Here is a 14,214-nt window from a genome sequence, read left to right as displayed (position 1 = left end):
GTAACGCAAATAAAAAGAGTGAATTTAACTGCAAGGACATAAAAATCATTTACAAAACTCTGTGTGAAGCCTGGAAACACCAGACAGAAAGTGCTTCTTTCTGCCATATTTTTTCCTCTCCTATTCCCCACCATCACCAAATCTAGAACTCCATACAAAGCTGAGCCAGAGGAAGCTTGGCACATTGCTCAAAAATCCAGGGGAGGAACAATCACAGGCAGCAAAATCAAAATGGGATGAAAGATAAAAACAAGCAATGAAAAATTGTTTGCAGCCAACCAGACTCTCACCAGTCACCTGCTGAATTTGCCATGACATCAATTAGGTCCAATTCAAAACAGCTTTCAAAAAAAAGAACTACAGTTTGTTCACACTTAATGCCATTCTTCCTAGGCACCACCATCCTACATGGTTTCCTCAGTTTACTTTTCAAGTAAAATGCTTGTACACTTAAAACTAATAAAAAACCCCCAAAGAAAATAACCCAAACTTCTGTGGCAGCACAGAGCCAGCTACACTTGGGGCTGAGGTTCTGATGTGCACTGATGCAATGGAGCACATACAGCTCCCAGGCTGGTGGGGCAGATGTGAGGCTGTGGCCAGCCCAGGGATGGTTGGCAATGCAGATGTTTCCTGTCACCAGTGTCATGTTTGTGCTATAACAGATTTATTTTTTTTAATGTATTGTGTTACTCCATCTATCTTAGTGAATTGTCCATCTTGTAAAATTGTAATGATATTATTTTCTTCTTGTTATCTGCATTATCTAAAATTATTTATACTATTATAACCTTGGTTTCAAACACTGGTTATAAACATTGTTACAACAGTTATTAGATTGAGGTTCCCATACATACACACACAGAGATGAATAATTTACTTTACAACTGCTCTGAAATGCTGGAATGCAATTTTGTTTCCCCAGCATGCTTCTCTAGCAAAAAGAGAAAAAAAAAAAAAAGAAAAAAAAATACTAGAGGGACAAGATCTAATCTGTCTTCCCCTGGGATCTCAAAGTAGCAGTTTTCCTGAAGATGGCACAACACTGTCCTGTATTTGAAGCCTTGTTGGCCACTTCTTTCTGGGGGCGTGGAGTAGCTGCTGAGCCAAAGCTTGGCAGGAGTAAGTGCTCTGTTAGATTAAATTTCAGCATAATGTTCTTGATAGGAATCGGAGCACCATCCTGAAAGTGCAACGGGAGGGTAAAACGCCAGCCATCAAGATGGATGGTTTGTTTTTATTTTTATAGAGATTTTCTAAACCTCAACTTTCACCTCTTAGCCCCCTCCCCCTCCTGTTCTCAGTCACCTCCAATACTCCATCTGTCCGCTTCATTTAATAGAAACCTATATTTCCTAGCTAATGGATGCATTTGGCTAAGAAGATAATCTCTTTGTGTTCGCTTCAGTTGTCACATTCCTGTTATCATATTAATACTGATTAAATACGAAACCCAACATTGAAGTCAGACCCCACACATTATTTAAAAGCGACGAGATGTTCCTATTTTGGCACTTTGAAACCTCAGCCAGCATGGAAGTGACCTCCCCCTCCCAGTCTGAACACCTTTCAGCTGGGATGCCACCCATATGGATTTGTACAGGACAGGATACTTTAAGAGCATCGTCCTACTTGAGAACACCAGAGAAAGTTCAGGTTTCCTGAGAAGCTCTAGGAGTGCACAAACTGATCCCTAGGAAACGAAGACACTGCAGATCAAGCAGCACAACAGTGGAGGTTACAAGACAGGAGGGGTCAGTACAGATCTCTGCTCTCTCAAAAATGTCCAGCAGCAATTCACAGCCCATGTTTGTGCCTCAGTTTCCCTATCTGTACAAGAGGATATTTCACAAGCTGTGCTGTAGGTGTGCTGCCAGTTTATTAATATCTGTTTGGATCTGCATGGCTACAGACTTAAGGTGCTGCAGAAAAATGAAGTACAAATAGCCAGACATCAAATCAGCAAAAACTAATTTAACAAATTCTGGGATTTAGGCCAAATTCATAACATGTCACATTTTAAAAGCAGCCAGTCCCACATGTGATAAAGCACATTTCTAACCCTGAGCAAAGTCATCCTCAAATTCCAGAACAACTCCACTCATCAGAACTACACTGCAATAAGACCCAGATGAATTTGCATCATTCCTTTCTCATTTCTCATGTGACCATCATCATCCTCTGTGGAGGAAAAAAACTAGGATAGGATAGCTATGGAAATGAACCTAATGAGATGCATGCTTTAACGCCCTGTATTGTTCAACATGTAACCATCACAAATTCTTTAAATAAGAATTATTAATATAGCTACTTATTTATTTGGAGTTTACCCTATTTGATTTAAGGGACTACCACTGCCAAGTCAATAGAAGCACAGATTAGTAAGACTTAACCTCAAAGTTCTGGTGAAATTAGTGATGTATGTCACTGTTTTCTCAGAACTGCAATTCAGTAAGAGCCCGAGTTGCATGTTGTAGTCATGTTTGTGTGCAAATATCAAGTCTCAGAATGAAAGTACAGTAGTTACTTGCACTACATGTGCAAAGTATTTAAGAGTTCCTGAAGACAGACCCAGTGTTCCAACCACTTTGATTACATCCTCCTTTCCTCGAGACCAGGTCTGAGCTGCACACTCCACTCAGCCAGTACCTTTCCTAAAAGGCGATGCGACACCTCCTGAGCAACTTTGGAGCAGATGAGGTTATAGCATGGTCAGGAAAGCTCCCCGGGGATGTCAGGAGGGCTAAGCTAACCTTCTGAGATCCGTATAAACAAACAACTGAACATGGAGAGCCTTGAACCGAGGGACTGCTGTTTACCTAACCCCTGAACTGCAAAAGACATCAATCCCTGCCTTATTAAAGAAATGCATACGCTAGCCAGGCATGCCTGCTTGATCAGCTCTCTCCCATTCACAGCTTCTCCGGGGTCGGAGGAAGTTCCAACAGGCCCTGTTCCATAAATAAAATCCTTCTGGCTGGCGATAACTAAATTGTATTAAGACTGGCTCAGACAGCTTCAATTAGAAATAATCGGCAGGGGTGGACTGAAATACCCTCCCATCAATTTGCTTACAGATGGTCTTTTCCTCCTTTTCCTCCCCAAGCCAATTCTAACTACCTGGTTCAATGAAAGTAGCAGGGAATCCATAACATGCTTCTACTTATTCTATTCTATAATCCATATGTATGTCTGCCCTGAAATCAAAACCTAACATCTAATATAAGAGTAAAAGCTTTAAATACAGAGGGAATCAACAGGTCTTTAACAGAAGATTCCCAAGCATCAGCAAGCAAACCCAGGAAACTTCAGTCTGGATAACACAGACCCTTCCCCACCATGTTTACAAGATTTCTCTTATTTCTTAGCCACCCGAAAAGCAATCATTTGTGTATGTTACAAATCCATCCTTTCTTTATGAAGATTAGAGAAAATAAAGTTATTCAACCAAACTCATTTGCAAAACTCTACAGCACAGTCTTCTTACAAGTATCAGTATTTGTTAAAGCTCAAAATCTTTCAGAAAAAAGACATTTAAAATCTGTTTTTAATCTACCCATAATTTTTTCCAAATGCCAAATAAAACTCTTTTCTTCCCTGTGCTTATAAGAAATTAGTTCTAAAAGAGACTCGCTCCTCCTTTTGCTCCAGCATACATTTACTCTGAAACCTAATCACATATTTAAGACTAAACACTAGTGAATTGCACAATGATCAACTGAACAGAAATAGTCAAGTTGTTGTATTTTCACAGATGTGAGAAATTGATTTTTCACACAAATAAATTGGCAAATATTAAATTATATACATATTTTAGTATTTTCTCAAAAAAACTTCCTATTTGGCCTTGTTCAATGCAAAAATGTTGTTAAAAATATTTAACTTCTCTTAAAAGGAAGAGTAGCTCAACACAGAACCTGGGTCAATAAATCCAAGCTTAAATTTCACTTCAATTAAAAAATAAAAACACTGGTAATTTACTGAATAAGTCAATCTTGCTCTGAATGTGCACAATTTCAAGACAGAAAAATAAAACCCACAACTAAATCCAGTTATATTATGTCCTCAAACTACTCACTTAAGAGCATACCAAGGAAAATATGAGGAAAAGCTAGGGGAAAAAAGTCAGGGATTGGGGAAGCAGGCATCAATTTCCACATGAACTCCAAAGGGACTATAATCTTCGTACATCTTCTGAGGAGGTACTTGTGAGAACAGTCGATTGTAATGAGCCATGAAAAGAAAATCCCCAGTTCATGATATACAGCCTGCTCTCCTGTCAGCAGGAGCTTGCATTCTTTAGCACATTTTCAGTCCTCAGAAAACATCTTCTTTCTCTTACGCCTGGCACATGGTGCTTGGCACAGCCCATGTTACCATTGTGGGAGTTTGAGAAGATAATTCATTGCAATCATAAAGAAAACAAATGCATATTCTTCAGGCTGCATTCATGTTGTAATGCCAGTCCTGATGAGCTGATCCTGCAGCAGGCAAAGTCCCTTGCCTAACACATCCATACTTCAACTAATACATCATATTAGGGAGAGAGAATGTTGCTGTTCTTTCACAGACAGAGAACTGAGAAGGTAAACAAATGCACTGAGGAGTCAATCATACCTGGCAGCAAACTCATGTACTGAATTAAAAATCCTCAGATGCACAGCAAAAGCCTGCACCACACAAACAATGTTCTTCATTTAGATACAATGGCACAGTTTAGGACAGAACAAAAAACTAATTGAAGGGATGGAACAGGTCCATTTTCTTGGTTCAGGGTTCTGCATATATATATATATATGGGAATATATGGGAAAAGACAGGGGAAGGTGCTGCAGAAGTAAGAAACAGCAAATGGCCAAACAGAGAGCGAACTGAGTGGGGAGGGGAGAGTAGAACTGAGTAGGGGAAAACATTAAAAAAATGAAACTGGTAACTTATCAATTGTAACAGGAAAGAACAGGTTCTCCAAATCACCAAATTGTCTTGATTTGCTAATGTGGAATAGCTGAGGGGGATGAGGGAAAATGGGTGGAGGGAATTGAGGGCTCAGAAGTTTAAAAAAATATTATCATAAAACCCATAGCACAAAAGCATGCAATATGGAATTCTTGGGATTGAAGTTACAACTTCAGATATACAAAAGACCTTTCTAAGCAGGATGATGGTCTTCTCTAGTTTACCTACAACTTTTATTACAAGTATTAAGTACTTTTAAAAGTATTTTTTACACATTTTTAATGCAATAATACTGTAGCTACAGGCAGGAAATGCTTTTGTTGCTTATGTACAACATTATAGAAAATCATGTCGCAGCAGAGCCCCCCCATCAAAACAGGTCTATTGAAGCTCCAGTTATTTCCTATTCTTTATTAAACACTCAAATCCCTTTGTGAAAACACAAACCAAAGACTGCTTTACACAGACTTCCTTGAAATCAATGCACACTATTAAGAACAAGTATTTTTTTTGTCCCCAAACTCAAAACATGGATCAGGCTCCCAAGGTTAACGTCCTTGTCACACGACAGTTCTCATCCACTGCACACTGGCCACTGTTGTGAGTCAATACTTCAAATACTCTGCAATTTGCAAACCACAAAGCTCTATGCCTCCAGGAAGCCCCCGTGGTGTATGTTTTTACTCAGACTTCAAAAAGCCATCAGAACAAACACTGGTGGAAAGGGAAGGTGAAAGGCCCAGGGGATGAACGATCAAAATCAAGTAAACGAGCACAAACAGTTTACAGAAAGGGAGAGAAATTTCATTGTGAGGGGGCAACCTGAATGCATGAACGACCCTTGTGGAGACTTTTAATAAGATCAAAGTTATGTAAAGGCTTGGAACCTAAGTATTTTCCACCCAAATACTGCAAAGCCATGGGTGAGAGCTGTAAAATCTAAAAACTAGCATCCCATTTCGCACACAAGAAAGCAAAAATAAAGATGAAGGAAATAATTCCTTCTTTGGTATTGTATAAATAAACTACAGACCTGGGAACACAAAATTTAGATTCATGGCTTCCACTTCCTTTCTCTACATAAACAAGAGGGCCCTTGGAGAAAGCTGCCCACTACAAATAGGACAGAGCAAGTTCCTCCTGACCAGCTCACCCTGAAACCCTTGGTCTACCTGTGCGCAGAGTATTTCAGTCATCTCTCACCAAAAGAAGTAACCTTTCCATGTAAAATTCCACCTTAAACATCTAAAGAAGCAATTATAAATCATGTAAATCCTCTGGACACTTTGTTGAGAATTTAAGGCTCACTTTTGGGCAGTTTGCTCATATACCTGAATCCATAAGGATCCTCTGAATCACTCACATCAACTAATTCCTCAGCAAGAAAAAGGGCCCTTCCTTCCCAGAAGGACAATGCTTAACTGAGCAGCAGTAAATCAATAGAAATTTTTATGACAACTGTATTTTGTTACTCTTCAGAAGAAACTATATTTTGTTTCTTCTGTACTTTTTCCAAGGCACTCACTGAAGCATCCCAAACCTGCAAAGGCAAGTATATGAGAATTAAAAAAAAAAAAATATATATATATATATATATTCGCCTTTGTTCTAGGAGATACAAGATATTACCATATTATTATTTTTTGATGCTCTAAGGTTGCTCAGCCAAACTGTATACACACTTAATAAAACCCACTGTTAGCTACATTCTTTCTCAAGAAAAAAAATGTTTTCACACTTGAAATTACAGCAAGTTTCATTCAATTTGCAAAATGAAACACCTAAAAAGGACAACAACAAAAAACCAGACAGAAGGCAGCACATGCATCCTGCTCTTGTGGGCAGGATGTGTGATACACTAAACTTCTGCACTACTTTATGAAAGTAAGAGCAATCGTGTTGTTCCATGCCATGTTCTAATCCAAATTGTTTGCAACTTCAGCAGCACAAACCCAGTGAAGCCAAAATTAAATTAAGAATTTGGTCTGTAAGGGAAAGGATATTTGGGTTGTAGTGACTGTAGCAAGGCATCTCCACTTAAAGTGAAAAATATCCAAAATAAAAATGCAGTAGAATTTTTAAAACTTGAATATGGTTCTATTCTGCAGTTCTGTATTTATGGAACCATCAAATATGCAAAACAGGGTAGAATTGCTTTTATAGGGGAAATAAGCTCGTTCAATTCCTCATTTTCAATATTTAATTTGGCCTCCCAACTACAAACTACAAGGTGTTTTTTCCCCTTTTTTCCTTCAGAAAGGTAACCTTCAGCAAAGAAACCCCATTGAAGAAAGGATTTCCTGAGGCAAGACTCATGACAGCTCGACAGGGGCAGTTTACATAACAGTAGCATGGAGCCAGAAGGTATTAGATAATTTGGAAATGGTGCCCAGGTAAGTGAGTGGTGATGTGATGGCAAATACAAGCACAGAACAAATACAGGCAAACAGAGCAGCCTGTTTGGCCACATCCACTGCAGACATGTCCTGCCAGAGAGCTGCACTGGGCAATAGGCTCCAAGAGCTTACAGCTGCTGTTATAATTATTCCAAATTCAGCAAAGTAACAGCACTAAATATGCAAGATGCTTATTTTCTCCCAGGGAATGCAACTTTCCACAATAACTACATTCTCCCAAAATAACAAAGCCTGGATTAACTAGACTTATGACCACAAGAGACTACACAGAAGTAAGGTTATTATACACAGCAGCATTTCCAGCTCTCAGTTTTACCACAAATCTCAAGATAAGTGCACCTCTTCTGAAATCCCAGATCCTAAAAACATGCAACTGAGTGCAAATCTCAGTTTGTTTAATTTATCTATCTAGCTCTTGTGGCTTAGGAGAACCTTATATACGACCTGAGTTTATCTAAGAAAAGAAACTATTTTTACAGATTTTTTTTTTTTAATAAAAAGAAAATCATTCTTTGGGGGCTTACCATCATGAGTACTTTGGACAGCTGACTGCCAATGTCACTGCCAACTGAAACAACTGTTCAGTTTCAAAAATACTTGTAAAAACCCACAGTCATCTCCCAAGCTCTCCCCTCACTATCAGATCCCGATTTTATCCTCAAATTAAGAAACAAATTCTATTATAGCATCTTTCTATTTTGCAACAGGGATTTGAAACTTAACTTCAGGATAACTAGTAGAGCAATTGCTGTTCTTGGAGGCCAAAAAGGAAACTTAATTATAACACACTTGGAGCAGACTATTTAAGCAGCTCAATTCCCAACAGCCTCCATCTGCAGAGGGCAATCTCAGGCACAGAGCGAGACTGGATTTTCCCTTCAGCCCTTCCTTTCAAGAGCTCAGGAGGAGCTTTCCCTCCACAGACACACTCAAATGCTGCTACACCACCTGATGTCTGATAATTCTGTAATCCAGGTCTGCTTGATTGCGGAAAAGCAACCTGCTGGACAGACACTTCAGAGCCAAAGAAGAGTCATAACCTTCCCACAGCACAGCATCTACTCTAGTGTGTAATGACCTTCTGCCTGTGAAACCAACCACACCATCAACATATTCCCCCTTCAGAGCTCCAAATTTAGAGATTTCATCCTGCAATTATGTCATCATGTTAGGATCTCCCAATCCTAACATGAACGAAGAAGACAGGCAGTTTATTAATATTTCCTTGACTTCTGGTTCATTCAGAAGGAATGTGCAAAAATCTTGACTTTGATTCCACAAGAACACTCGAAGGTCAGTAAATCTGGCTGCTCAGCTTCAAAGGTCAATATGGGCTCCCATGATGTCATCACTCCAAAGGTAGGCTTGATTCCTTCGTGCCAACCTTTCTGTGTAAATGCAGCACGAATTCCTAGCTCCTATGTGGTCACCAGGACTTCCACATCACTACAGTTTAATCTGCTCAAGAGGGGATCATACAAGGAAGTGATGCCTCCCTGGCAACAATCCTCTCCCAGCCTCTGTCCATACTACACCAGCCAACTTTCACAAAAAGGAGAGAAGGAGATTTATGCCTGAAGTACCCCTCAAGGATTTTAGGTTTTGTTTGGTTTAGAGGGTAGGGGAAAAGAGACTGTGAAAGAACAAGCAGAGCTAATCTCCAGCTTTTAAATAAAACACAGCTACACAGATTTCTTTGCCCTTGGGCTTTTGTTTTTCCTCTTGACTGAAATCCTGCTCAGCCTCACCTGATACTGACAGGGATGGCAACCCACCAGACCCTCGCAGCCAACAATTTTTTATTTTCCTTTATTAAAACGGGAGCCAGGCTGAGAAAACAAGGACATTAAATGTGCCTAAATTCCATTTGGCCTAAGAGAAGATTATCCTATTCTAATGCAACATAAGCAAAGAATTCCAAATGTCAAGATCTCCCACAAAAAAGGTATGCTGCTTAGTGACAGGATGTTTAATTATTCTCAGTGCAATGAAAAGGTTTAGACTGCCCCATTCCTGCTGATGTCAGTAAGGAGTGCCCTCCAAATCACAGAGTTGGGAATATGACATTTATCTACAGTCAACCATTTAAAGCTTGTCTCCTACAGTTATTAAAAAAACCCAAACACCTGAAAGTAATATTCCACAAATGCCAGCTATGTTGGTGTGTTGAGATCTACCTGAACAAAGTGATATATGCCTTGAATAGTAATTTTAAAAAATCCAACCAAATATCAAAAAAGGATATAATTAAGATAGCTCTTAAGGAGGGAATTACAGAAGACACAAATTATTTTACTGTTACATTTTTCCATCTTTGCATAACTTTAGTTTCCCTCATGCTATTTAACCTCTAGTCAGCTTCCTTGCTAAAGTGGAATGCTAAAAAAATGCTGAAAACCCCTGAATTCCACTTTTAAACTTTAATTCCCAGTTTTTAACTGGAACTGAAATTATGCAGAGTAGTGCTGTTTACATATAGCTCCTATATCTTAGCTCTCCCACTATGTCATTAAGTACTTTGAAAGCCAGTGTGGGATCTCATCCAATGAAAAAAGTATGTGGCAAAATATAAAAACACCAAAGATGCACCAAATCCACAATACACTCGGGGGGAAACATATTCTGCATCTCCACCCTTAATTTCACATGTAAGAAAACAAAAAATTCTCAAGACACTTCATTCTGACCACTTTATACCATGTTAATACCAACACTGCAGGATCCCAGAGGTGCTGTGTCCCAGATTAGGGAGCACATCTGCACTGCTACTTCAGAACAGGCTTTTATGGCACATTCAATCCCTCTTACCATGACCAGCAGTGGAAACAGTGAAATGGACTTGTTCTCTCCAGTGCAAGGCAAAAAGTTACTGCCAACAAAAGACAAAGTCATAAACCAGTTTGTCTTTACTCATTTTAAGAAATTTAAAACTCCTGTTATCCTGGATGAGTAAAAAGAACAGCGAAGCCACAAAGCTTGCACTCCAATATTCTCATTTGTATCTCTTCTTATGGAAAGTGTCTTTTATTACATTTGAATTTGCTCAATTCAGGGAAGTGTTCAACTCTTAGGAGTGTTAGATATGCACTGCTTCTTTCACCTTAAGAAATAAGGTAGCTCTTAACTCACGTATAGCAATTTTAGTCAAAAAGAGGAGAATGGCAGTCAAATATGTTGCAGTGCCTCAGAAAGGATGAACACTTCACTAGCAATTAGACAGAAAGACAGAAAGGAAAGTGAACTATGCCTGAGATATCACATATGCTCCAATTATATTTAAAAAGTTGCTATGTTTTATAATCAAGCACAAGAGAAATGCAACGAACCAAAACCAAAGAAATAGGCATACGTATAGTCAACTTTTTAGAAGATGTCAAGGCACATCAACAGATCATGACTTTGCCAACCAAGCACAGTTTTACAGGGTCAATTCTTGGCTGAGAGACAGTTAAAATCCACAATTAGCACTAGGTTATTCAAATTATTTGCTGAACTTCCCTTTAAATTTCTTATCAACTGGCACAACATTCCTTGGTGCAAGGTATGTTGAAATAAGCATTTTCCAAAGACTGTCATTGCTAGCTTTTATCTTCTTTAGAATAAGACACTTAAACATACAGTTCCTGCCTCCCCAAACTTGTTCTTGAACAATAGTTTTCACTCATTTACCCTATACAGTGTTCCATTTACAACTAAAGCAGCTGCCACATATCACCCACCTCAGCAAGCAGCACCCCATCAGTAGCTCACTCCCTCATCCACACAAAGCGTAACTTTAAAAGCAGTGTAGTTTAAATTGCCTTTCAAATCCTGTTTGCTTTTTAAACTAAGCAAAACTCTCTTGTGAGTTTAGAGATTATGTCCCCCTTTTTATGCATTTGATCATGCAACCAGTCTGGAAAGGAAGTGTCATCCTGTCAATTAACAGGCTTTGAAACTTTGCCTCAGTTAAAGCACAAACAGCTCCACAACTGAGCCTTACAGAACAGCAGATCTACTAGCAAATACTTTTTTTTTTTCTTTCTTTTAAACTAGAGGCTGCTGCAAACATTCTAGAAAACAGGTTATACCTTGTCATTCAAGTAATAAAAGCACGCCTGGACACAAAACCAGAAGTAAGATGAAAAATAAATTGTACTTCCACCCACCATCCTGCTGCCTGCCTCTTTTACCCTGCACTAGCAAACATCCAGGCAAACTACACACAAGTATTGTCAAATGGAATACATCATCTTCCTCTGCAAAAATGATCTGGCAGCACAAGACATCTCTGCTAAATAACATCTCTCAATAGTCAAGTTACACTTTGCTTTATTTCATGTTATTAAGCTTTGCTTCCACCTCCTTGGACCACCCTAAGGGATTCTTCTCCGTTATGTTCTTCAAATACTTGCAGATAATCATATCTCCCACTTAGACATCATTTAGCCAAGTTTCATGCATTTCTTTTCATCTTCTTTCCCTCATAAATCAATGCCTTCAGCCTCTCCAGCATTCTTGCTGCTCTTTCCTGAATTTCTTCCAAACTACTGACATCTTTCAGTGACTGAGAAACTTCCAATTGCATGCTGTACTCTAGATGTGTTTTTTGTACTCTAAAAAAAGATAATTAGGCCTTTTCAAGAAATACTAATGCTCTAAGCCTGGAATAAATCTAAATCAGAGATTTCATTATTTTGGGGTTTTTTCCAGAATGGATAGTAATTATCCCCATTTCACAGAGCAGAAGAGCAGAGAGAATTATCTGACTTATGGCTGCACACAAGCAGTGCCAGAATAAGAAACAGATCCACGTTCTGCCATTCCCAGTTGTGCTCTGCCAAGTTTCAGCCCACAGACAACATAGGACAATATTCCCAGTCTGATCCATAGAAAACACAAGCCATTTCCAAGTGACTATGGAACAACACTTGGGGAGCCCAACACTTGCTGGTGTGAGTGGGTGCTGCTGGCACCAGTGGGACCATGCCTTATTACCTTTAGTAGTCATGACACAAATCTCTGACATGGCTTCTTGATTTTTACTGCTACGCAGAGGTTTGTTTCTAAAACCAGCCATCAGCTATTGTCAGGTCAACTAGCTGAACAATTTAACTCAGTTCCAGAGGTTAGGACTGGTTTTAAATATGAGAGGACTGACTGACTGCCAGGCAGAGGCTGTACAAGGCAGTTTTCATCCTGGACATTTCCTTCCCTTCCCTCCCACTCCCTAATACATTTGTGAAGGAATCACAGAACAATAACTTTAGAAAAAAATTTTAAAAAGCTCTTCACAAAATAATCTGTAAGAGACTGTATGAGAGAAGGCAAGGATGAAGAATGGGGTGGGGGTAAGGGAGAGAAAAGTCTGACCAGTTAAATTTTTTTTTAAAATCCAACCCACAAACAGGATGCAGACACATTAAAAAAGCAACACTGATCTAACAAAGGAATGTGAACTGCAGTTGACTCAAGCAGCATCACAGCAATGGCCCTCCCCCTACATACAAACCTCTGCAACTCTTAAAGACACAGGTTTTTAGGCTCTTTCCAATTCTATGCTCCTCTCTCGTTCTTTGATACTCTTAACCTGAGCTAATTTAACCTATTGCCTTTTCTTTCCAGACAAGAGCACCCAAGTTTGACCCAGACTAAAGCAAAGCAAACTAAGCTTTATTATTCTGCCTACCTTAGAGAGGTATTAAATTCTAGCATTCTGCTACATATTCTTCTCTTTGAAAGAACAAACTATAAAGGGTCCTCTGTTTCAGGGTCTGCTGTTAAACATCAGATGAGTGTAATCAAGATTAGATAATGAACACCTTGGTGAAAGGTATCATTTCTTCCCACTAACTCAATAGACAGAGCCAAATGCCATTATCTAAACCTACATACAGTTTTCTTCATATAACTGCTGGTTCACAATTACAGTTCCTCTTACATCCACAAGGGTACGAAAGACTCCTTATAAGGCTTCTCCCTGTCCCAAGAAAAACCATTTCCTCCACCCAAAAATGTACAAATGGCAATGTAAATGCCATCCTCCTTTTCTTTCATCAAGTTTTTGCCTCTGGGAGAGAAAAATTACTAAAAATTACTAAGAACGTTACATAATTACATTTTTAAGCAAGACATCATCTTAATTTTCAGCTTTTCAGCTTTAAGGTCATCTATGCATCATTTCATCACCTACCTAAAGATACCTCAGTGAATCCCTACAAGCTTTTCTATACTAGAAAACTGAAAGCAAACATGTATCTGGTGCAACCTTTTTCTTTAAATGTGAAGTGTGCTTGTTAATTAGGCCCTCAGACCTTTTTGCAAAGTCTAGCATTTGATGACAAAAACAGAAGTACAGCTAGGATAGAACATATACCATTTTATATAGTCAGAAATTCTTATCTTGTAATAGGAAGAAAGGAAACTTGCAGAGGGTCAAAATTAGAGCTGTTAACTATAAGTTAAATGGAAAAATAGTCCATTTTCCACAAGGAATCAGGAAACTTCACCTTTCTTTGTAGATCAATTGCTATGTTGACTGTTTGCTGTCATAGAACATTAAAATTTCTTTTCTCCACTTGTTGAACAGAAGTAATCTTGCTCATCTCCCTAAGAGGGTGGGGGATTAACTAGTGACAAATGGGCTGAAAACACAACAGAAATACAAAAGTACTGCCTGGTATCCTTAAAATCTTATCCTGCAATCTGAGTTAAATGCAACACCTATTATTGCCTTTTGAAAAGGCTCAGAACTACTCTCCTGCCTTAAAAGAAGGAGAAAAAAACCCAGTAATGACACTTATAAACTCTAGCACCCATCATTTCCCATGCTCTAACCTAAGGAGGCATAAATCCTTCCTGT

The 14,214-nt window shown here is 38.9% G+C and overlaps 1 protein-coding gene across 3 annotated transcripts in view; it reads right to left on the bottom strand.

Annotated features, from left to right (window-relative positions):
- The window catches only part of EEFSEC (eukaryotic elongation factor, selenocysteine-tRNA specific), a 121,569-nt gene that overhangs the window by 27,058 nt on the left and 80,297 nt on the right, over positions 1-14,214 (bottom strand). The window contains exon 7 of one of the 3 annotated variants that reach the window (XM_085072608.1): positions 13,938-13,961. The exons of the other annotated variants lie outside the window; for them this stretch is intronic. Coding sequence (XP_084928734.1) covers positions 13,954-13,961 — 8 coding nt within the window. The 3' untranslated portion in view covers positions 13,938-13,953. Of the gene's footprint in view, positions 1-13,937; positions 13,962-14,214 lie in introns of those variants that run through there. 3 annotated transcript variants of the gene reach the window in all.

This window comes from Lichenostomus cassidix, chromosome 12, assembly GCF_008360975.1.
Source record: "Lichenostomus cassidix isolate B80296 chromosome 12, HeHo_3.0, whole genome shotgun sequence".
Classification (NCBI taxonomy): Eukaryota; Metazoa; Chordata; class Aves; order Passeriformes; family Meliphagidae; genus Lichenostomus; species Lichenostomus cassidix.
Note: the sequence above shows the minus strand (reverse complement) of the source record. Positions and strands in the feature narration are given on the sequence as shown.